Here is a 23,446-nt window from a genome sequence, read left to right on the forward strand (position 1 = left end):
AGAGCCTATGCCTCCGACCTTTAAGACATTCCTTTTCCATACAGATACACACACACACACACACACACACACACACACACACACACACACACGTGTACACATAATTAAAGATTAATCTTTACAAAAAACAAAACAAAACAAAACAAAAACAAAAGGGAGATTAGAAGAAGAGAGAACCAAGAAAAAAAAAAGGCAAGAAAAAGATACAAAATGTCCATCAGACACTGTCCTGAAAGTGTCAATACTTTGAAATGTTATTTAGGTTAATGATATACTTTTCTTTTTCAGACATTCTCAAGTAGCCCAGGCTAATCTTAAACTCCCTCTCCGGCCAAGAATGACTATGAATTTCTGATCATCCATTTTCCACCTCCAACTTCTGGGGTTAGAGGCATGAACCAGCTTCTCAGGTTTCTTAGGTCCCGGGGATTGCATCCAGGGCTTCATGCATATTTGGTAAGCACCCTACCAACTGAGCTCTATTCCCAACAGTGATGTGTTTAATAAACTCACGAATTTCCACATAAGCACAGCCTGCTTGTGTGATGAAGGAAGGGAGGGGGGAAAAGAATCACCAGACAGGCTGAGGGCCAGGAGAGTTGGAAGAGAGAGCCAAGAGTGAAAATTCCAGTCATCCCCAGGGCCGGTGAAGAATGGAGCCCTTTCCTCCTAATTACTTAGCCAAACACTGTTAACTCTCACAAACACACCTAAGATCAGTATCCGACCCCCTTCCTTCAATTCTTTCTAAGGAAAATCAGTTGCTAGGAAGAAAGCAGCCTGGAAATTTGGGAGTCTTCTGCTCTTTCCTTAGTAAGAGCATACTAGGTTAAGCCAAACAGAAAACAAATCACATCCCTTAAGAGAAACGCATTTCCCAGCAGTGCTTCCTCCGGGAGAAGCCATTCAGTCGCCCTTCTGGGCACAGAGGGTGAAGCTGCTTGGCTGATCTCTCACAATTAGGTTGCCAAGGAAGGCAAGGGACAGAGGGACAAGCAGGCAGGTGAAGGAGATCAACAATAGTCTTCATGACCTCGATCACCACCAGAAACTTTCCCTTTCCTAGGAAAACCTTGGTGGGCTTGGCTTTTGCCGATGAACCCTGAAGTCCGTATCTCTTGAAGACAACATGTTCTCTGGGGAGCCATTAGTCACTTCGAAGCACGAAAGACTCTTTTCATTTGAGGATGGGGCGGGGACTTGGTTGGTGGAGTACTTGCCTAGCATGCACAAAGCCCTAGGTTCGAGTCCCAGCACAGTGCAAACGGGGCACCATGGCATGACTGTGATCCCAGTGCGTCAGATGTAAAAGTTCTCAGAAGTTTCCGGCTGTCCTCAGACTCACAGCCTAAGAGTCATGATGTTTCATTAAAACAACAACAACAACAATGACAACAACAACAAAGCCCTTACATTTATATACCAACAATGTAGACATTGTTGCCACAGACAGAGTCTAAAGACAAACACTAGTAACAGTAGCGTGCTACAGACTTCCCTGTAGCAAATAACTCCTAAGAGCTAGGGATACTCGTCAGAGCAACCAGATTCTACAAGGAGGTCACATGAGTCTTGCTGAATTCTCCCTGTGCTCCCTACTTACCAGCCAAAATAATGCACTGTTTCTACACTGAACAGAAAATCATGCCGACTCCATTAAAAAGAGCATTTTTCATTTCCCCCCTTCCTGGCTCACTCCCACATCTCAGACAGCCAACTGAAATCCTACAGGCCAACATATTATCAATCCTGCAGGAGGTGGAGGTAGGTAGAACCAGCAGCAGCAGCCAAGGGGAGGGCCCTATCCCTGCAGGGCAGGAAGAATGAATCTTTCTGTCTGTCACAGCTAGTGCTTCCAGCCGGCTGTGACTGCTCAGGGGCAGCAGTGATGGGTAGGCAAGAGGTGAGTCTTCACCTGAATCAGCAGGGAAGGGAAGGGCAACAGTGCTCCAGTGTCCAGAAGAAGGAAAAAATTTCATGGGACTGTGTGGCCTATGGCCTTCTGAACATGGAAGGGATGTTTTCTCTTAGGAAGTGGCTTTCCTGACACCTGATATACCCCATCCTGGAGCTCTACGATGTTAAATGTGTATATATTTTCACATTAGAATCATCCAGTCCAAATAAGGATAATTTGGGAATCTGAGGGGAACTGAATGTATTAAGTCTCCAAGAAGAGTTTGAGAGGAGTGGGGTGTGCCCAGTCTCAGCTACTCAGGATCTAGGATGGATCGCTTGAGCCCAGGAGTTTGAAGTCAGCTTAGGCAATACAGTAAGACTATATATTGAAACTCAAAATAAGCCCAAGGCTAAGAACAAATGCTACTCCACCAGATGGTTCTAGCCAGTTCTCCAACCCCAGGCTCACTGTGTGCTAGCTGTTCCTACAAACGCCCATCCATCGCCAAGTATGTGTAACGGTTTACACTGCTTGGATCTATTTATCAGCAGTAACAGCAGGAAAATACAGGACAAACCGTGAGTTCCGTTAACGGTGCTAACACACGAACACCAGGGTGTCACAGAAGTTGGTCAAAGAGATGTGTAAACTTCCGGGGAGACCAAGGCGTCTCACAGATGGCGAGGGCCACAGTGTTCCCATCCTTCTCTCTCTCAGCCGAGGTCTGTTTAACCCGTTGTGCCGCCTGTGACTGTGGGCACAGCAGTAGAGGAGACAGCATACTCAACACTGATGTGTGCTGGAATGTACTCCTACTGATTGGAACCTGAGAGTCTTAGAGGTGGAAGAAACGTCTGAGGTCCTAAGAAATACTTTAGTATTATTTTAAAAAAGAAGTAGGTGATGACAGTGGTAGGGTTTTGTGGCTGTTTGCTTTCTCTATTTTTAAAGAGAGTTTGATAGGGTTTTCTGTCCATGAACTACACAACAGCTAAACTAAAAACATATAGAGACCATTTAGCTAGATAAACTCATGAGGAAGCCTCAACCCACATATGTATCTGGGGCCAGATAGTTCGTTGCAAGGGGTAGGGACTTGCCTGAGTGTTGTCCTGTGTTTAGCAAGGCCCCTAACTTCCAGCCAGAAGAACCCAGTTGCGCCCCTCCCCCACTGCGGTAAACACAATGTTTCCAGACATTGATACATATCCCTGAAGGACGAACTGCTTCCAGCTGAGGAACTAAGAAGTCGCTGGGAAAACAGAGGCTGCCAATGTCTCTTGAGACACAGATTTGAGGGCACTGAGAAGGCAGAGTAGTGAGAAGAAGGAAGTTCATATATTCAGTGACCCCTCAGAAAAGATTTGCAAACTATCAGGAACCAATCTCAAAGGATGGAGTGATTTGCTTTCCCTCCCATAGACTCTCTTTCCCACTGTCCCTCCTTTTAGCACAGTACGAGGGATTGGACCTAGGGCCCCAGGAGCGCTAGACTGATGCTCTGCTGCTGATCTACAGTAGCAGCCTGCAGCTCTGATTTATGATGGGAAGCCATATGCAGAAATAACTTTATAATTACTGTATATATGGATGTGCATTTGTGTGTGTGTGTGCGCGCGCGCGTGCACGTGATCGCACATGCCTCCATTTTGTTCAGAAATCTTCCTTCCCCTAAAACTACTGGTGAGGAGGACAAAGAACGGGGCCAGAGTGGGCCCAGTGATTAATCACCTCCACAGAAGAGCGATGCAGCAGCTGCGTCTGCCAAGTGTCCCCGGGACCCATAATTAACTCAAAGGTCTTCCAGGGGGAATCACACTAGAAGCCAGAGGAATATAATTAAATCCCTTGCAGTTTCAAAGGTGCTGAAGTCCTAGATTCCTAACCAAATGTAGCTTTTGCATGGGGCTGCCAGTGTTTGTGTCTGCCCAGTGTCTTCCAGATGACCCAAGTCTGTATTCAACATGGACGCAAGCTCTTTAAAAACACAACGAGAAGCAAGATGACGAGAATGTGCATGGTGGCCCTTACTGCAGGAAGCACACAGTATGATTGTGTATGGTGGCCCTTACTGCAGAAAGCACACGCTATGAATGCACCCATACACAGAGCAGAAGCGTCACAAGGAACTGAAGAGATGGTGGCTTCCTCTAGGGGTGGTGACAGTCAGCACAGAAGTGCGCCTCACTGGACAGCCTTTCACCCAGCGGGATCATTGTTCATGCATGGATGTTATTTTATGACAATGGCCACCAGCATGGGGAAACCCAGCAAGAGCGACCTTTGCTGTAACGAAAAGTGGAGAAGACAATGGAAAGTGAAGGTGTTAGACTTTTTGGTCCCCCTACTTTAAGTGATAGAATTTATGTCAGCTATTGTCTTTCCATCTGAAAGTCAAGGCTTAGGCTTTGGAACACAGTGCAAAATAAGCATGATTTCATTGGCTACTGTGGCCGAGATGTTATATTATGTAGTTTATGCATATGTACGGGATGAGTGGATCCCATACCCTGAGAAGAAGGTCATCTATTCTCATCTGAAGTAAAGGAACTGCTCCATGTCACTGAGTTGGTTAAACAGCCACAGTGAGTCTTGAGTGTGATGTGAAGTCCTTTCGTTCACACGGCTTTAGAGCACCAGGCGGACGTAGTCCATCACGGTCACTGACTTCTGCTCTCTGCAGACTGGTTAGGAGAGGTTGGCTGATCCCAGGCACACTCCGTAAAGCACTGGCTATTTTGGTAACCAAGGCAGCCGTCCTGGTCATGGTTTATGCGTTGCAGGCCTTTGGAAACAGGCAGATAGCCCTGTTCAGCACGCTCATCCTTTCCTTTCCTGGACCACCTCAGCCACTCTGTACTGATGGCCTCTGTGAACACTCCTGCCTTCCCATGTGTACACACTTCAGCCTCAACTCCGTAATGAAGAGTAAAGCGTTTGCCCCCCACAAACCCTTCAGAATACTTACTCTCTACAAAACAAGTTAAAAGAAGTGCATGAGTGTGTGTGCAATTTGCCTTTCTAATAAATGCTTTATCGACAACCCAAGCCCACTCTAGTTGATGGGCTAGAAGGGACAGGTATCTAGGAAGAAATGGCTTTCTTGTAGCTACCTCCCCAGCTTTACCTCTCAGAGCTTCATGCATGCTAAGCTAAGCAAGTGTCTGCAGAATGGGCTACCTATCCAGCCCTCTAGTCATCTTTAAATCACAACAGTGTGCATGTTAAACTTCCTCTCTCCAGAGGCCCAAGCCCTAGCTGACGAGTTACTGGCAGTTTATGACTACTGGGGAAGGAAGGCTCCTTTTTATTGAGGGGATGTGGCTGCTGGCAAGTTACCTGTACTCCAGTGGAAGACCCCACACTCGTGCTTATAATTGTACTGGGTGGGCTAAAATAGTGATAATTAATCTCAAAAGAAAAACATGAGGCGCTGAGAGAGATGAGCTAGAAGGTTCCAGTGGGCGTTGCAGGATAAAAATGAGAAGTGGGTGTGACCAAGAACATTTAAGCACACGTGAAATTCTTAAAAAGAAATTTAAGAAGCATCAAAAATGAAACTTTAATCTTAAAGAGAACAAAGCCACCAGATCTGCCTCTTGTACAAGACAGGCCACAAGATATTGTCTTGCCCTCCATGTCAGACCTAAGGACACCTTCACTCTCTACCAGTCCAGATGCACCAGTAAGGAAGGACGTCTGATAGCACTTCTGTGTGACAGCTATTCCCAGCTGTGACACAACCTGAAGCCCAGCCAGGAACCGAAGCCCAGCGCCTGGTTCATTCCACAAAGGTCCGGAGTTTACCTGAAAACTCTGGATCTTAGCAAATGTCACTGTGACTCCATGAAAGCCTGCTCTAGGAATCCGTTAGAGGTTGTGCTCAGTGATAAGGAGGCCCCACACTGTTTATTAATAGCTCAGGTAACTTCTCAGGGGCTGGTGGGACTGGATTAACTGTTTTCCCAAGCACATTCCTGGCTGGATCCCATTTGGAAGAGTTCTGCAATGAGCCAACTCCTGATAGGTAAGTGTCACCTCTTGAGAGGGGACATCACAAGGAGTCCTTGACCTTGGACAGAAACTCTGACAGGACTCAGGAGGCCTGCTTATGTTCTCAGCTGGGGCAGAAGCACTGACAGAGCACTTGGACCGTGTGTTCTGGGTTTAACCGAAAAGACTCTGAGAATGCTTTACCCTGTACAGATCATTTATTGAGCCTTAGAGTCAGATCCTACTGGTTATATTTTGTCCTGATAAATTCCAGACATATGAACCATTAACCTTAATTATGAAATACAGCGTCAGCCAGGTCTGGTGGCACAGGTCCATAATCCCACTTGCTTCAGAGCTGAGGTAGAAGAATTGTAAGTTCAGAGCAAGCCTGGGCAACTTGGTGAGAGACTGTTCTCAAGAGATAAAGTAAAAAAAAAAAAAATAAAGCAGAGGAGGGGCTCAGGGAATCGCTCCGTGGCAGAGCGGTTTTCTGGCATGCGCAGTACTCACACTCCACGTTGTATGGCACACGTGTATGCGCGCACATATTTATGGCACTTCTATGTTCCCAACGCATTAGTTTGCAGGAATGCTGTGGTGTCTAAGCCGATAATGATTTGCCCTTACCCAGGGGCATGAAAAGCCAGGAACAAGATGCCTGCTGTCACAGGCTGATCTGGCCAGGACAGCAGGCACCCAATCACGCTTGTTCTCTTTGGCAAAATTCCACTCGGGCTCGCATACCCAGCTCAGGCTGCCCGGCTCCTCCAACCATAGCTTGATGTACATATCTCCTCATTGCAGCACTGAGAACATTGTCCTGAAATGACTGTTTATCAGTCTGCCTCACTGGTAGGCCAGGAACTCCTCCCTAAGTTATTGAGCCTTCGGTACCCAGCACTGGGCATGCGCAGATCAGCATAGCAGCCTAGTGCGGACTTGTTTCTTCCTGGACCGAATCTAGTGAGGAAAGGAAACTGACAGGTGGAAAATGCTAAAATGTGCCAGAGACACAGGCTCAGGATTGCTGCATCAAAAACGAGCAAGGGGAAGAATATAGCTGTAGGATGAATGGGTAAGTCCCTGTAAAAACCTGTGGCTTAGGGAAATGGAATATGGGGCAGGTACCTTTTAATGGCTGAAATGGTAAATGAAAAACATACTGGCCAGGAGGGGCAAGTGTGGGCGGAGTTAAGCTGGGAGGGACTAACGTAGGCAGAAATACACTGGGAGGGGCAAACATGGGCGGGGTTACACTAGGAGGAGCAAGCATAGGCAGAGTTACCCTGGGGCCGTGCCCAACCAGTATGAAATTAAAGGCCAGAGTGTCCACAGCACTCTGAAAACCCTTGAACCAGTATTGCCAACCTATCCTTGGTTAACTGCTTTCCATCCACTTCCATCCTGCAGCTCTTCCCTGCCTGCCAGACACAGCAGTGTATATTGTATAGAAAGGACTGTGGGTTGGCAGAGAATTGCACGTTCTCTACATATGGCACCCAGGTTAATTGAGTCTCGTGCTGTTCATCTCCCATATACTATTTCTATTATGTATGTGTGTTCACATGTCTATGACACACATACATGCATCCACGTGGAAGTGGACCATCCCACCCAGCAGCGACATTCATTAAGTATAGGAAGGAAGCAAACAACTCAAAAGCTTCAGGAAGTCCCTGAAACCGAACAAATTTACTAGGATCCTCTCTCTCCAAGGATATATAAGCCATATGAACTGTGGAGAGACTGGGCTGTCTAGAGGAAGCAGAGAGCCACTTTGCTGCCTGAAGAGGTTCACACTGAGCTACCAGGGAGGGACACTCTACCACCTGTTGAGCTGCCTGTTTGCTGTGCAGTGTGCTCTGGGTTTCCAGCTTTCATTAGCCAACATCCACACTGGAATGGGCTTTGTGTTTGAGTAATTTCTGTTACCCAGACGCTCCCATAAGTAACCCCTAACCCATATTCCTGTAAGTAGCCCCAATAAAACTCCTTGATTCAACTGGACTTTGGTGGTATCTGGACTTTGGTCTACTGTCAGATCCCTATCTGGGTTGAGTAGACATTTATTCACATTCCCTGGGATGGTGTCATAAAATGTGTTGTGTCTGACTCTTCAGCAACTGGATAAATGCCAAATAAACCAAGAGTAAGATATTACCCCATCTGCAACCCCAATGAGGCACTGTTGGGAATTTTGTGGAGCAGTGAGAATGTGTTTACAGTGTGGGTAAGATTAACCCAAGCAAGCACTTCGAAGGGCAAACTGTCGATAGCTGCTAAAAGGGAAGGCCTTCAACCCAAGCCCCAGTCGTTCCTGTTGGCATTTGGGGAGCAGGGGGTGGGGGAGACAACTCAGGTTAGATTTGTTTAGTGACTCACAGAGATAAGACAAAAGGAGCGATAGTATCTCTAAATACCCATCAACGCCAGGAACAGATAGGTTCTGGAACAGTCATAACTAACACGAGTCAGAAAAAAAAAGTGGAGGGGGAGAGCTGGGCTCAGCGGCATCCTTATAATCCCAACAATTTGAAAGGCTGAAGCCAGAGGATCTCCGGAGCCTGGAAGTTTGGAGCCAGCCTGGACAATATATAACATAGAAGGCCTGCTTCTTAAGAAAGGAGGGAGGCAAGAGTGGGGAGTAGGGAGGAATGGACTATAGAAACGGATATGAACACAGATCAATCTCCAAGTTAGGGGAGGAAGAGGAGGAGAGGTGGAAGAGGAAAGCTATGTGCTCTCAGGGGAGTGAAATCACACAAACCATGGACTCGCGGGGGTTTGCTGATCGGTACACAGATGGAGATGCTCTGGAAACACGGCGGCAATAACACCAGATGCAAGACAGTAATTACTTCTGGAGAGAAGAGACTGCGGGTTTGTAGGTGGGTCCTGCTAAGTAATCCAACCATAGCCACTTTTAAAACTCTAGGCAAGTGTGTCAAAAGGTGTAGAATCCTAAGCAGCGAGGTGCCTGCCCCCTCCCCCTTCCTATTGTCTCCTGGGTGTTCTGAGCACTTACTTCAAGGTGTTTGTGAGGTGCTCTTCCCCAGGTGTGGCAAGGAGGTGTCAGAATCTACGCAGTCATTCGGCTCGCCTCTGCTGCGCACACAGGCACCCTTCCAGCTACTGAACGTAAACAGTATACGGACCGCGGACCGTGCTGGGAACCTTTCAGATTGGGCCGCTATTCCTCTGTACTCCGCTTTGATTAGGGTATTTTGTCTGCGAGGAAACTGAGGCTTCGAGAAAATCCGCACTAAGGTGTCTCAATGAGCGAATTACTGTGTTTTATAAGAAAGGAAGAACCAGGAATATATGTATGTGGTACAGGCAGGGTATGGGGAGAGAGAAGAGGGGAGGGGAATGGGAAGAGAAGGGACAGAGAGGGTAAGAGTAGGAGATTAAGAGGGTAAGAGAGTAAGAGGATAGGAGGGTAGAGGGTACGAGGGTAGGAGGGTAGGGTAGAGGGTACGAGGGTAGGAGGGTAGAGGGTACGAGGGTAGGAGGGTAGAGGGTACGAGGGAAGGAGGGTAGAGGGTAAGAGAGTGAGGAGGGGGGAAGCAGCCCCTTTTAGAGTGAGTCAGGAGTACCTGGCTGTTGCCAGGTAACAGTGGGGCGGAGCCTAGAAGGAATGCTAACCAGAATGGCAGAGCAAACCCTGGACTCTAGGATGACTCCCCAAGTAGCAGTCTACCTGCTTTCTGCCCTTAAGCTGCAAGTACACGGGATTTCCAGTTGACCTAGACTGCCACCTTGGCTTCATAACTGACACTGTCGAAATCTGGGACATCCGAGGAAACACAGACCCTTAAAAAAATATTAAAGGCTTCTGTTCCATCATGACTGGAGCTAAATAAAAATACACCCAGAGGATTAAATATTTGACAACTGATTCCTAAATTGGAAGTAACCACTGAGTGAGTGTTTAGGACCTTGGCTGTGAATCCTGTAGACTGCCTTGAAGGCACAGAGTGTGTGAAACCTCGGACGAACCGCGGTAACCCCGGGGCGTTTCTTGAATCCAAGTCCCAGAAAATGAGACCGTGACTCTGTTATGGGGAACAGAGAGAAGGCAGCATTTTGACAAAACCTCCTTCTGGCCACTTTGCCCTCTGGTCAGCGGTTCCGCCCATTAGGTTAATTATTAGTGAAGCCATGAGCAGCAAAGGAGTCACAGTTTCCCGGCTCTTCTGTCCACCTCCCCAGAACAAACGCGCTTTAAGAACTGAAGTAGCACGTCAGTAAACTCATCTCATCTGGACGCAACAGCCTATCTCGGTAGTTTTCCATTCTTCATCAAAAGATGGCTTTACTGTTTATGTAGCAAGCTGCGTTTCTTTTCTAAGTTAGTGTGTACTCGAGGAATGTGTTCCTTAAAGGGAAACTCGAAATATAAATAAATGTCTGTATCTGAGCCCCAGCTCGACCTCCAGATGAACTGCTAAGCTGTGATCAGTCACGGCAGTGTCCCGAGGCCCGGCCACACCCCAGATGGGTTATGTAACTGAGCCATAAATTAAACAAATGCAGGCGACATTTATATAAACGCATAGCACATACATGAGCCTATAGTTACACACTAGCCTGATTCCTCAATAAACCTCATATCTCTACACACAGTTCAGCTCCCCTCCTTCTGTGTGATTCGACACACCACACCGCCATCATTCAATCTTGTTAGTATTTCAAGAATCTTTGGTGGAGTTTACTGCGCGAACAAAGTTGTGAGACCATAATTACTATATAATCCCCAAACATAGCTATTGCTCCCCAAAAGACACTTTATATTGATCAATACCTATTCTTCCCTTCCTGGTCTTCTTGTGTAGATTCTGTTTTTCTTCCTAGGCATGGAATTGTTAGGCATGTGACATCAGTTTCTAGTCTCTTTGACCAGGCAAGCTGTACCCCTACTATAGCGTATATCGAGACTCCGTTATTTTTATTGCTAACTATTATACCACCGTCTATATATAATACATTCTGTTTTTATATATCTCTATATATTATCCATACATCTATTCATCACCTTATGAACTTTGAGTTATTTCGAGCATTTTTGCTATTATGAATAATGCTTCCATAAACATTTATCACAAATTGTGTGTCTGTGTGTGCAGATAACACATGTCTGCAGGCACACAATGTATGGAGGCTAGAGGACAACACTTCTGATGTTCCTTCCTGCTGGGAACATTGTTTATTAGTTTGTTTTTAGACAGTCTCATACTGCTTTGAAACTCACCAAGGACCTAGGTGAGTCTAGCTGGACAGTCCCCATAATAAAGGTGTGTTCACTTTCCTTGGTTTTGCAGCTTGAAGTAAAACTGCTAAGTTATATGGCAAACCAATACTTAATGTTTTGAGGGTTCATTCCTAACTTCACTTTTTTGAGACAAGGTGTCTCACTGACCCTGGAGTGTACAATCTGTCTATACTGCTTGGGCAGTGAGCTGGGAGCCACCTATCTGTCTCGCTTCCCCACAGAGCTGGGACTGAAGGAGTGCACCCCCATACCTGGCTTTTGCTTGTTTGTTTGTTTGTTTGTTTGTTTCCATGGGTGCTGGGGATCTGAACTCACACCTTTGTGCTCAAGCAGTAAGCAGCTTACTCACCACCTGAGCCCTCCACAGCGGCCAGTCAGACCTAGCTTACCATTCATCTCCTTCAGTGTATACAATTGCATCCATCTGTGAACGCAATCATGAAGAATGTGCCAGAACCACTGGTTGTGTGGTATGACTCCTGGAAGCCATCAGGATCACTTTGCACAGGGCCATGAGCGTGAACTTACAGAATCTGGACATTTCTGTGTGAACGAAATCATGTACAAGCATTCTGAGCGAGGGACAGGCACCGCTTGGGTGATAATTTGGGATGAGTGGGTGGCATGAGTTGGGTACTGATGGTAATAGGCCTGCCATGAGAGAACAGAGAGGTGGAGTCCTAATTAAGGCTGCAGGGAAGACTGGGAGGATTCTGAGTCCTCCAAATTGGCTAGAAACACAAAGCAGGCTTTTCAAAACCATGTCCATCAGGACAGAAATACTCGAAGCTCACCGGGCTCCGTGGCCTCTAACTCAGCCACGGCGATGCGGAACCACAAAGCGAAACCATGCCCTTTGAAGATCTAAAGCTTGGTCTCTGGAATTAATTTAATCAGCCATACTAAACAATTTAAGAGTCAGACTTCTTGTAGCACGCTGGGCCGAAGTTATTTATTTATGTTCCGAGCTGGAGCCTGCTGAGAGGAATTCTTAGAGAAGTCACACCCCATTTTCTTCAGCACCCTAGGAACACAAGTGGTGTCTGGGAAAACTGATTTACAGCATTCGAATCCAGTCATTTCATAATTAGATGAAGGATTCATCTGTTCCAATAACCAGCAAGCTCCATACAGCTGCCAAATCCACCCATGTCAGAAACAAGCCCGTCCGATACCCATTTCTTCTGGTGGACCGTCCTCGTCTTCAGCAACTTGTCATTTGCTTCTTTGCCAGCAACGCCTGTCTTAGGTCCTTGCAGCTTCCAGGGGTCTTGATGTTGCCCACAGTACTCCCAGGTTCTCAGGCTCAAGTGATCTTCCTGCCTCTGCCTCCCGGAGTGCTGGGACTGCAGGCACGTGTCGCCGTGCCTGGCTTAGGGCCATGTGACTTTAGTAACTAGACTCAGGGCACCCTGCCACACACAGTTCACTTGCTCTTGCTCCCAGACTTAATTCACCCTGGGCCTGGTCCTCCATCAAATGCAGCATTTAGAGGATGGTAACCCATTGCTCAGAAACACTCCAAATGCTTTGTTTACCCAGGGAATCCCAAACTCTAGTGCTTCACACCCACCTTCCACAACAGTCCCTGTCTAGCTGTCCTCTGAGAGTGGGTCAGTCCCCCAGATCTTCATTCTGGTCAAATCGGGCTTCCGTCTTTCCAAACAACTCCTTGTGCTCTCCCAACTCACACTCTCTTCGTCCCCCCTCCCCCTCCTCCCTCTTCTTCCTCTTTCTCTTCCTCTTCCTCCTCCTCTTCCTCCTCCTCTTCCTCCTCCTCTTCCTCCTCCTCCTCCTCCTTCAAGACATGATTCTTAACTCACTGCTTTCCAAATCCTGTCAATCAATTGAGGTCCCACTCAATTGTCTGTGAAAAGAATCCTTCTTGGTCCACTGGGATCTTACTGCTGTTACGGGCTTGCCTGCAGGGTATGTGGTTCATGCCAGAAGGTTGGCATTAGATTACTGGTTGCTGGATTTTTCCATAGGGTCAAAGCTGAGCCTAGTAACTACAGGACACGTTTCCTAAGGGTAAACGTCGGCACGGCTCTCACTGGGCCCACACTAGCACCTTCCAGCTGGTAAAAAATGTAGCAGATAACTATCAACTGCCTAAGTATTCTTAAAAAAAAGTTTCAGAATTCTCTTGGTAGCAATAGTTATTTTCATTTTATTTCATCATGTGTGTATGTGTGCCTGTGTGTGTATGGTATATGTGCCTGTGTGTGGGTGTGTGTGTTGTATGTGTGTGTGGTATGTGTGGTGTGTGATGTATGTGGGATATGGTGTGTGTGTAGTGTGTGTGTGTTGTCTGTTTGTGTGTGGTATGTGTGTGATGTATGTATATGTGGGGGGTGTGGTATATGGTGTGTGTGTTTGTGGTGTATATATGTGTGGGGTGTGTGTGTATGTGTGTGTGTGTGGTGTGTGTGTAGTATGTGTGTGGTGTGTGTTTGTGTGTGGTATGTGTGTGATGTTTGTATATGTGGGGGGGTGTGGTATATGATGTGTGTGTTTGTGGTGTATGTGGTGTGTGTGTGTGTGTGTGTGTGTGTGTGTGTGTGTGTGTGTGTGCCATAGCATATGCGAGGAAGTCATAGAACTCAGGTGAATTTGTTCTCTCCTTCTATCATGTATGACTGGGGGATTACACTCAGGTTGTCCAGCTGGGTGGTAAGCTTTTGTTTTTCCCTACTGGGCCATCTCAGTGACCCAGGAATAGGGCCTCATGCACACTCTAGCTATACTGTTTCCAGAGAGGACTCAAAGCTGCTTGAAAGGCCACACACAGCATAGAGCAAGCTCACATGTGGCACTGGGGGTTGTGTGTTTGCTTACGTACACAAAATGAGTTCTAGGTTCTTCAAATATGCACAGTGACACTATATAGCCCAGAACCCTGACCCCAAGAGTATCCCCACGGTGCCTGCCATTGAAGCCCCTATTACTTAACGCACTTGTACCTGGTAGAGAGAGATGACTCGTTGAGGAGCAGATGGGCTACATTCCGGACAGCACCAAGGGTCTTACAGTTAAAAGTGTTCAAGTGGTCGAGGCATGGGCGGCGCATGGCAGCGATGATGATTCTGGAGGCAGAGGCAGGAAGCCTGAGGACTGCTGCAAGTTCAAGGCCCACCTGGTCTCTCTAGTGAGTTACAGGCTACAACAGCGTGGTGAGACCTTCTCTCCAAATAACCAAACAAATAAAACCCTGAGGAAAAGATGCTCCCGTGGTAACATCGGTGCCAAGCCAGACTATGATAAGCCAAGGGCAATGACAGCTCCATGCATGTGCCTCACTGTCAAAAATCTAACTTCTGGCCCCTGGGGGGGGGGTGTCAGGAGACCACTCTTATCACCATTCACAGGGCAGCGTTCTCTCTGACCTTGCTTGTGAGGCAGCATCTGTATATAATGTGCTTCAAAAGAGCCGGGGTTTCAGCAGTAGGTAGAGTTTTTCTAGAACCATTTACATGACCTTCAGTGCCCCACCCCAGGAACCAGAATGGAACCAGAACTGGGTTTGAAGTACACTATTCCATCATCTGTCGTCCGTGAAGAAGGGCCTGACCCTTGGGTAGCAGATGAAATGAGAGTGTGGTTAGCATTAAAGCAAAGACCTCATAAATAAAATCGTAATAAGTGAGCCCAGTGACTTAATCTTCACTCTAATTCAAGGGTTGATTACCAAGCCAAGCCAAACAGAAACAAACTATCCAGTGAGTGTGTTGGCTACCAGGGTTGTATATTAAAAATAACAGCCCTGAGCTACAGTTTCATCCCCTGCCTTAAAAGTAATAAAACCAATGATCACACATATTTATCAATCATAGTTTATAGTAACAAAGGAGGTGTGTGTGCCGGGAAAAACACAAAAGGCCCATCAGCGACAGCTATCTAAACACGAGCTCAGAAACGACGCTGAGATCAGCTGTAAACATGACAGGGTAATCTAAAATATCAAACGCCCTTAGATCTAGTAACCACCACAGAGACAGAAGGTTCCAGCTCTGGGTCTTCACACACCAGAGTAAAGCCAGGGAGGTTAAATCAGATGCATCTGAAACAGTTCCAAGTGTGTGTAACTCTGGAAGGAGGAAGGTGCCCCAGCACGCCCCAGATTCACTGTGGGAGTGCGGCAGCTAGAACCAGCAGGAATTAAAGAGGCAGCAAACAGACAAGCCTTAAAAGAAATAGAAGGCTGGGGATTTAGCTCAGTGGTAGAGCTCTTGCCTAGGAAGCGCAAGGCCCTGGGTTCGGTCCCCAGCTCCGAAAAAAAAGAACCAAAAAAAAAAAAACCAAAAAAGAAATAGAAGAATCTCTTCCTGATTTGCTATCTTAGTCAGGACACTATTGTCCTGATGAATGAAACACCCACCATGACAAAGAACAACGGGGTGGGGAGAAGGAAGGGGTTAATTCGACTTACACTTCCATAGCCCATCACAGTCCATCACTGAAGGAAGTCAGGACAGGAACTTAGGCAGGCAGGAACCTGAAGGCAGCAGCTGAGGCAGAGGCCATGGAGTGGGTGCTGCTCACTGGCAAGCTCCTCATGACTTGTTCAGCCTGCTTTCTTATAGAGCCCAAGAAACACTTGCCCAGGGTTGACACCACCTACGATAGGCTGGTCCCTCCCTCATCAGTGGCTAATTAAGAAAATGCTCTTGTGGGTGGAACACAACTTTAATACCAGCACTCAGGAGGCAGGGGAATGGAGATCTCTGTGAGTTCAAGGCCAGCTTGCTCTGCAGAGCGAGTTCCAGGACAGCCAAAGGTACACAAATAAATCCTGTCTTAAACCCTGACCCGAGGGGCAGGGGAAGGGGAGAAAAGAAAAAGAGAGAAAGAAAGAAAAAAGAAAATGTCTTACTGTTAGATCTTATGGAGAAATTTTTTTCAATTGATGCCTCCCATTCAGGTTGACTCTAGCTTGTTTCAAATTGACACAAAATTAGGCAGCACACTAGTGAGGTACACCCAGGTTCTTTTCTGTTTTGTTTTTCTTTTCTCTCTTCCTGTCTTTCTTTGTTGCTTAAGTGTGTGTGTGTGTGTGTGTGTGTGTGTGTGTGTGTGAACACATGCATGTGTGAGTGTTGTAAGCTCATGTGTGCACATGTATGTGGAGGCCACATGTTGATGTCAGATATCCTCTCTGCTGTTCCTCACAGTATGTATTGAACATCTCTCTGAAGCTTGTAGATGCAGCTAGCTTCACTAGTCAGCCTACCCCAGGGACCCCTGTCTTACCTCCTAATGTTAGACCTGCGGATCCACCACTCAGACCCAACGTCCCTGTGGGTTCCGGCCATCTGAACTTAAGCCCTCTTGTGTGTTTGCATGGCACGTGTGTTGTTCAGCAAACCATCTCTAGGCCCTCTACACTCCCTTTCACCTTAGATTCTGAAACTTGTGTTATCCTCTATACTTGTTCAACACAAGTGGAAGGTATTGAAGGTCAGATTCCAAATCCCCTCTAACCTGAGCCAGACCCCAAAGTCTGACATTCCGCATTCCTCCTCCAAACTGTAGGAAGGTTCTAACCTTCTACAGCCAAAAGGTACCCCCAAAACAAAACACCAAAACAGAAAACATCGTTTTCAAGAACTTCCATCTCAGGCCTGGGGTGAGGAACCAACAGACTAAAGACAGAGTTCAAGGTGGAATGGTGAAAGGTCTCCACTGCTACACAACTGACAGAACACTGAGAGAGACCCAAATGACTGTGGCCTCAGTGGACAGTGGATAGAAGAAACTATTTCACACTCGTACAGTCACACAGGAAAACAAAGTTTCACAAACATTAATTCAGACTTTCCATCTAAATGCCCTGTAACCTGAGGCTATTCAAGATCTAGCGGGACAGTGAGTTTTACAAACCCCAACATCCATCTCCTCTTTACAGCCTGTGGTGTGGAGAGTTGGTAGATGATGAGTAAGGAACAAGAGAGGCAGAAGCAGTGCAGCCCGGGACTAAGTCTTTACCTTTTGAGACCGGACTCCAGAGCTGGTTGGTAAAGAAAGTAATGTAGCCTTTCCGGGGTTATCTTCTAGGCCAGGGGTTCTCAACCTTCCGAATGCTGCCTCCTTTCAACAAGGCTTCTCATGTCATGGTGACCACCCCACCACCACCATAGAATTATTTTTGTTGCTACTCCATAGCTGTAGTTTTGCTACTGTTATTAATTGTAATTTAAGTATCTGTGTTTTCATACGATCTTAGGTGACCCCTGTGAAAGGGTCCTTTAATCCCCAAAAGGGTTGGGACTCAGGTTGAGAACTGTTGTTCTAGGCAAACACCATTATTTCAGAATATTACATCTGGCTTTAGACAATTGGAGTCAGTCATTGTTTGTGGGGTTTTTTTTGTTGTTTGTTTTTTATTTTGTTTTTCTGGGGGGGGGAATTTTTTTTGGGGGGGTGTTTTTGTTCTTTTGTATCCTAGAGGCACACTGATTTAACATGCCTTACTGGATTTCCTGAATCACAGAAGCAAGAAAACAAAATAGTTTCATGGAAAATGAGCATTCTAAAAAATGCTTCTTTTTTTCTTTGACATCAGAAACATAAACTCATTAGAAGTGGCAATTCCCACACTTTAATCCAGATGGCTAAATGCCAACCTGATTGGCATTCAAGCAATGTTAAGCCCTTGTTTCAATCTTAGGAAATAAACTAAATACCTCGAGGCTTACGGACGCTGAACTCAGCTCTAGGACGAGTTTCTATTAGAAAAACAAGACAGAAAGAAGAAACAGATGCCCTGCTCATTCGCTTGACAGGTACAGCCCCAACTTTCAGCTGGAATCATGAAACCGTTCCTTTAGTAGAAAACTTTTTAGCACCTTTTTTTATTTTGAACATAAAACACATATTTCTTTTTTTAAAAAAATATTTATTTATTTTATTATATGTGAGTATACTGTAGCTGTCTTCAGACACCAGAAGAGGGCATCAGCTCTCATTACAGATGGTTATGAGCCACCATGTGGTTGCTGGGATTTGAACTCAGGACCTTTGGTAGAGCAGTCAGTGCTCCTAACCACTGAGCCATCTTTCCAGCCCCAGCCACATATTTCTAAGGTACAGAGGACTCAACAAAACTGTAACAATGCTTCCAGGCTGCCATGGAAACTCGACAGTCGAGCAGTGACCATACATGTGTGAGTCCTGACTAGGTCTGAAAGGCTGTCGTGTGCCCGAATCTTTTAGTAGTGCCTACCTGTTAATTATTAGTAAGAAATACTTCCCAAAATAGAAATGATACGGTTTTTTGCACACGAAGCATTAGAGTTTATAGAAACAGGAACAGGCACCAAAGCGGACAGTTAAACGTCTCCCTCAGGGACTCTCTTTTATTATTTTGTTTGGTGTTGTGTGGAAATCATCCTGGGAGACACCCACCACTTCCCTGGGAAGTCTTTGTTACTCTTCCCCAGAGGAAATCTGGGCATTATTAAATTCTAGTTCCTACCCATCCTCCCGGGGGACTTGTTAAGATGCAAAATCGTGAGTTTGGAAAACGAGAGTCTATAGTCTCAAGCTCACCCTCACAGGAAGGCTAGTACTCTACTGTGGCTGTGCCTTGTTAGCTACAGGAATGTGGAGAGTGTGTGTGCTATTCTAGAGAGAGATGATCCTTACGCAGCTGTCTGGAAAAGACAGAGGCGATCCTTTATGATAAGAAAAAGCTCTGCCTTTCAGTAGTGGTGATAAATAAATGGGGTTAGTGCTGTGGTCTGCTACTTGAAGGTCATGCTGACAGATGCTGGTGAATTCCACCAGACAGCACCTTGTTAGGTGGGATTTGAACCCTTGAAAGTGTGGATCGAAGAGCCCAAGGCTGACCATCAGAACACCCACCAATAGTGGGAAGAACCATGTGCACTTTTAGAAGAACGGTCTGTATTTTAAGGGAATGGAGTCTCCCTTTGTTTCCTCTTCCCATGCTCCCAAATGATACGGCTCACAAGATGAATTTCACTAGTGCCTGGTCCCTTCTCACCCATAAGCCGTGTGTTCAAAGAATGCCTGAAGCTACTGAGAGCTCCACAGCCCACAGACAGGTATCTACACATGTCCATTACAAAGATTCCTCTCTGCCCAGCAGCGCTGGTGCATGCCTTTAAACCCAGAACGAGCTGGCAGAGACAGGCAGATCTCTGAGTTCAAGGCCAGCCTGGTCTACAGAGCGACCAAAGTAGAGAAACCCTATCTTAAAATGAACAAACAAACAAACAAACAAAAAATAAAAATAAAACCCACAAAGATTTGTCTCTAAATTAGGCACTGGAACAATAACTAGTAATGAAAGAATAAAAAATACAGCCAAAAAGTCAGAAGTTTAGGAATGCTGTCTCAACCTAGTAAAGATAAGAGAAAGCTTCTTCCAGGAACTAGCTGACCATAAAGTTAGATTAAAATCTTAGAGAACAACCTTGAGAAGCAGGAAGCTTCTAGGGACTAGCGGACCATAAAGTTAAGCAATCTTGAGACAAGAAGCTTCTCCTTGTGATTTTCCAATGACACCACCCCTGCCCCCTTGGGTTCTTCCTTTAAATACCCTTTCTCCCACCCTCTCAGGGTCGAACTCCACTGCCCCTGCGTGGGATATGAGTCTCAACCCCAATGCACTGGTTCCTATCAATAAACCTCATGTTTATTACAGCAAGGATGGTCTCACGTGAGTTCTTGGGGGGGGGGGTCGCACCATCCCGAGACTTGAGCGAGGGTCTCCCCGCTCCACAGGGGTCTTTCAGTAACAGGGAGTGGACACAATGACGTGCTGTCAGAAAGTTACCCCTGTGCTTGTGCTCTCTCAAAACCGCTCTGCTGTGTGCTCACCTTTGCATCAAAAAGGAAGCCTTCAAGGCTCGGCTTTGGCGTACCTGAATTGACAAAAAAAATTGATGTTCTCGTGTTTTGACAGCATTATTAAGGAAAATAAGGATTCCACGAACACAAACTCTGCAAGAATCACTCTATTACTAAATATAGCCACTGAACGACTAGTGGGAAAACGGCTAATGGAAACGTGGCATGATCGGTGCAGATATGCTGGACAAGGAGAAGAATCATATCCCAGGTGATGAAGGACAACAGGACTGGTCTAAGACTACTCAGAAAGGCTCACAGTTCAAACTCAGGATCCGTTTACTTAGAATTTTCTATTTACTGTTTTGAACTGAAATTGACTACAGAAGGAGAGAACGTGGATAAAGGAGACCATTGTATGTGAAGAAAGGTCAGACTCTTGACTAAAGTGCTACATTTTGAAACAAGGTTTTAGTTCAAATAATAAGGTTTTCTTTGTTGTTTCCTGCAATTTACAGAGATTGCTCTAAATTAAAATCTAGAGCTGATGAGGACAGCATTACCAGCTTCTAGGGGAAGTCCACAAAGGTAAACAACAACAACAGTAACAGTAACAACTTCCAGGGAATCACAGTGGGACATACCTTTAAATGATAGCACGTCAGCCCTGGAATACTACCCAGTTGTGAAACGGATCCTGTCGGTTTTGTAGATGAGGAGACTTATTTATGGATTAACATAACAAAACATAAGTACAAGCTAATTGCAGTTTATCATTACATGATATCAATTACTAACTCTGAACTTTATAGCTAACAAAGGTTTTAGGGTTACAATCAGGGTAAAACATTGCTTCAACTCTGAACTGTATACATTTTCATAACTTGGGCAAAATGCTACCTTTAAATATTTATTAAGCGAAATTCTTTTAAGTATGAATGCTCTACCATAGATAAAAATATATAAAAAACAAAGCCCCATATGTATTCAATGAAGGTTCCTGAGTGAGTGTGCATGTGTGTGCATGTGAGTTTGCATGTGTACATGTGTGCGCATGTGTCTATATGTGTGTGCATGTGTGTGTGAGTGTGCATGTGTGTGTGTGTGTGTGTGTGTGTGTGTGCATGTGTATGTTCACAGGTGCACGAATTGGTTAGTGCTGGGGATTAAAGTCCAGGGCTTTGTGCATGCTAGGTAAGCCCTGAATTTTTAATCACTGGGTTTCTTTCATTTAAGTATTATAAAGTGTTGGTTAACTGGAAAATGCTAAGGCATCTCTAGGGACTACATGCTAAAAGCCTTCTTTGAAAACTCTTTATCTACCCCAAATGAAATCAGATTTGATTGATTTTCATGCCCCATTATTGATTATTTACTTCCAAACATTTATAAGCAAGACAATGCTGCACTGTGACAGATTTAATTGTCAGGTCAACACAATCTACAATCGTTTGAAGAGAGAAGCTCCACTGTCTGGGTCAGATAGGCCTGTGGGCATATCTATAGGGGAGTGTCTTGATTACATTAGTAAAGTTGGGAAGGCCTGCCCAGCATTCTCTAGGTTTGGGTCCTAGGCTGTGTAAACCTAGAGGGGGCTGAGCACATACACGTGTGCCCACGCACACACATGCACACACGTACTGTATGTACGTATGTATGTATTTGTTCCTCTCTTTGTTCCTCACTATGATTGGGACTAGCTGCTCCAAGTTCCTGCCTTGACTTCCCTATGATGAGGAACTTAAACATGGAATTGTGAGTTAAAGAAACCCTTTCTCTATTCAAGTTGTTTTTTGTTTTTCAGGGTATTTCTTAAAACAACAGAGGTGACATCAGGTTAGACCTCATCATCCACACGTTTCAGAGCACCCACATCCTTCAGTAGAACCACAGATTTCTTGTTGATTCAGAGCTTTTGAGCCAGTTAAATACTTTTCCCCCCTCAATTGTCTCATCTGTTGAATGGGGTAATATCTCCACAACTGATGATTGAATTAGTTCAGGTGTATACAAATCTTAGAAACTCACTTGGCCTACAGTGTTTTAGAAATGTTACTCTTTCTTAGAAACATTACTACTATTTACAAGAAGCGCTTTAAAAAATATCACTATGTACATACTAATTAGTTTTCTTATGTCAACTTGATACAAACTAGAGTCAGAGAGGAGGGAACCTGAATTGAGTTGAGAAAACGCCTCCATAAGATCTGGCTTCAGGGGCTGGAGAGGTGGCTCAGCCATTAAAGGCTAGACTCACAACCAAAAAATATAAGAGCTGGCTTCAGGCTGACCTATAGGGCTTTTCTTTTGTGACTGATGTAGATGGGGCCACTCTGGGTGAGTGGTTCTGGGTTCTATAAGGAAGCAGGCTGATGAAACCATGAGAAGCAAGCCAGTAAGCAGCCCCCTCTGTGGCCTCTGCGTCAGCTCCTCCCTCCAGGTTCCTGCTGTGCTTGAGTTCCTGTCCTTCCTGCTTTTGAAGATGAACTGTTATATGGAACCCTGAGTGAAATAAACCCTTTCCTCCCCATGTTGCCTATTGCTGTGATGAAACACCATGACAAAAGGCAATGTTTCCTCACAACCCGAAGGATGAGGAACTTTCATATAATTTGCTCATCTGTGATGCTGACTTATGGTCAAAGGAGCCTAGATAAGACTGGGGTCCTAGACAATGTGCCCCGGACTTCCAGATGGAGGAATTCTGCCTAAGTTGTCCCATTGGCTCTTTGCCATATATTTTAGAATTGAGAGAAGCAAATGGTTGGTATGGAATCACTTGTACTTTCGGAAGTTCACACTGCCAGGTGTCTTGCCTAAACTAAATAGAACCATCTTGGATCTCTCTGTGATATAATTTGCTTTTAAACTCAATTGTAAATCAGTCCCAGTGGTGGATACATTTTTTAGGTCTTGGTCCTCTGGGTTCTTTTCTCCCCAGAGCATGAAGGGTTCTTGAGTCTTTAAACAGCAATAAACCCCCCTTCAAGACTGTAGGGAAGTTTATCGATGTTGTATTGAAAAACAAAAGCCTTAATGTTTGAGTTGTGAACCTGACTGAGTGAGAATGTCAGTGTGATTGTCTCCTGGTGCTGACTGCAGGGTCTTATTTGTATGTGTTGACAAGCAGTGATGAGGATTCTGGGTACTTAGAGACTGGCTGTTTCTCAGGCTGCCACTGGTACCAAGTCTAATACCCTTTACAAAATTTAGGGGGAAATTACTTAGATAGATAGATAGATAGATAGATAGATAGATAGATAGATAGATAGGGATATGAATAGAGATAGAGATAGATATATTATACATATACTGATTTTATATACATACTGATTATATATAATATATATGTGTGTATGTAATATATATATGTGTGTGTATGTATATATATATATATGTGTGTATATATATATATATATATATATATATATATATATATATATATCCACTAGCTACTCTCTGAG

General features: G+C 45.3%; 1 protein-coding gene across 24 annotated transcripts in view; it reads right to left on the bottom strand.

Annotated features, from left to right (window-relative positions):
• Positions 1-23,446, bottom strand: part of Ablim1 (actin-binding LIM protein 1) — a 288,302-nt gene that overhangs the window by 239,711 nt on the left and 25,145 nt on the right. The window contains exon 1 of one of the 24 annotated variants that reach the window (XM_063288233.1): positions 8,922-9,061. The exons of the other annotated variants lie outside the window; for them this stretch is intronic. Coding sequence (XP_063144303.1) covers position 8,922 — 1 coding nt within the window. The 5' untranslated portion in view covers positions 8,923-9,061. Of the gene's footprint in view, positions 1-8,921; positions 9,062-23,446 lie in introns of those variants that run through there. 24 annotated transcript variants of the gene reach the window in all.

Source organism: Rattus norvegicus, chromosome 1, assembly GCF_036323735.1.
Source record: "Rattus norvegicus strain BN/NHsdMcwi chromosome 1, GRCr8, whole genome shotgun sequence".
Classification (NCBI taxonomy): Eukaryota; Metazoa; Chordata; class Mammalia; order Rodentia; family Muridae; genus Rattus; species Rattus norvegicus.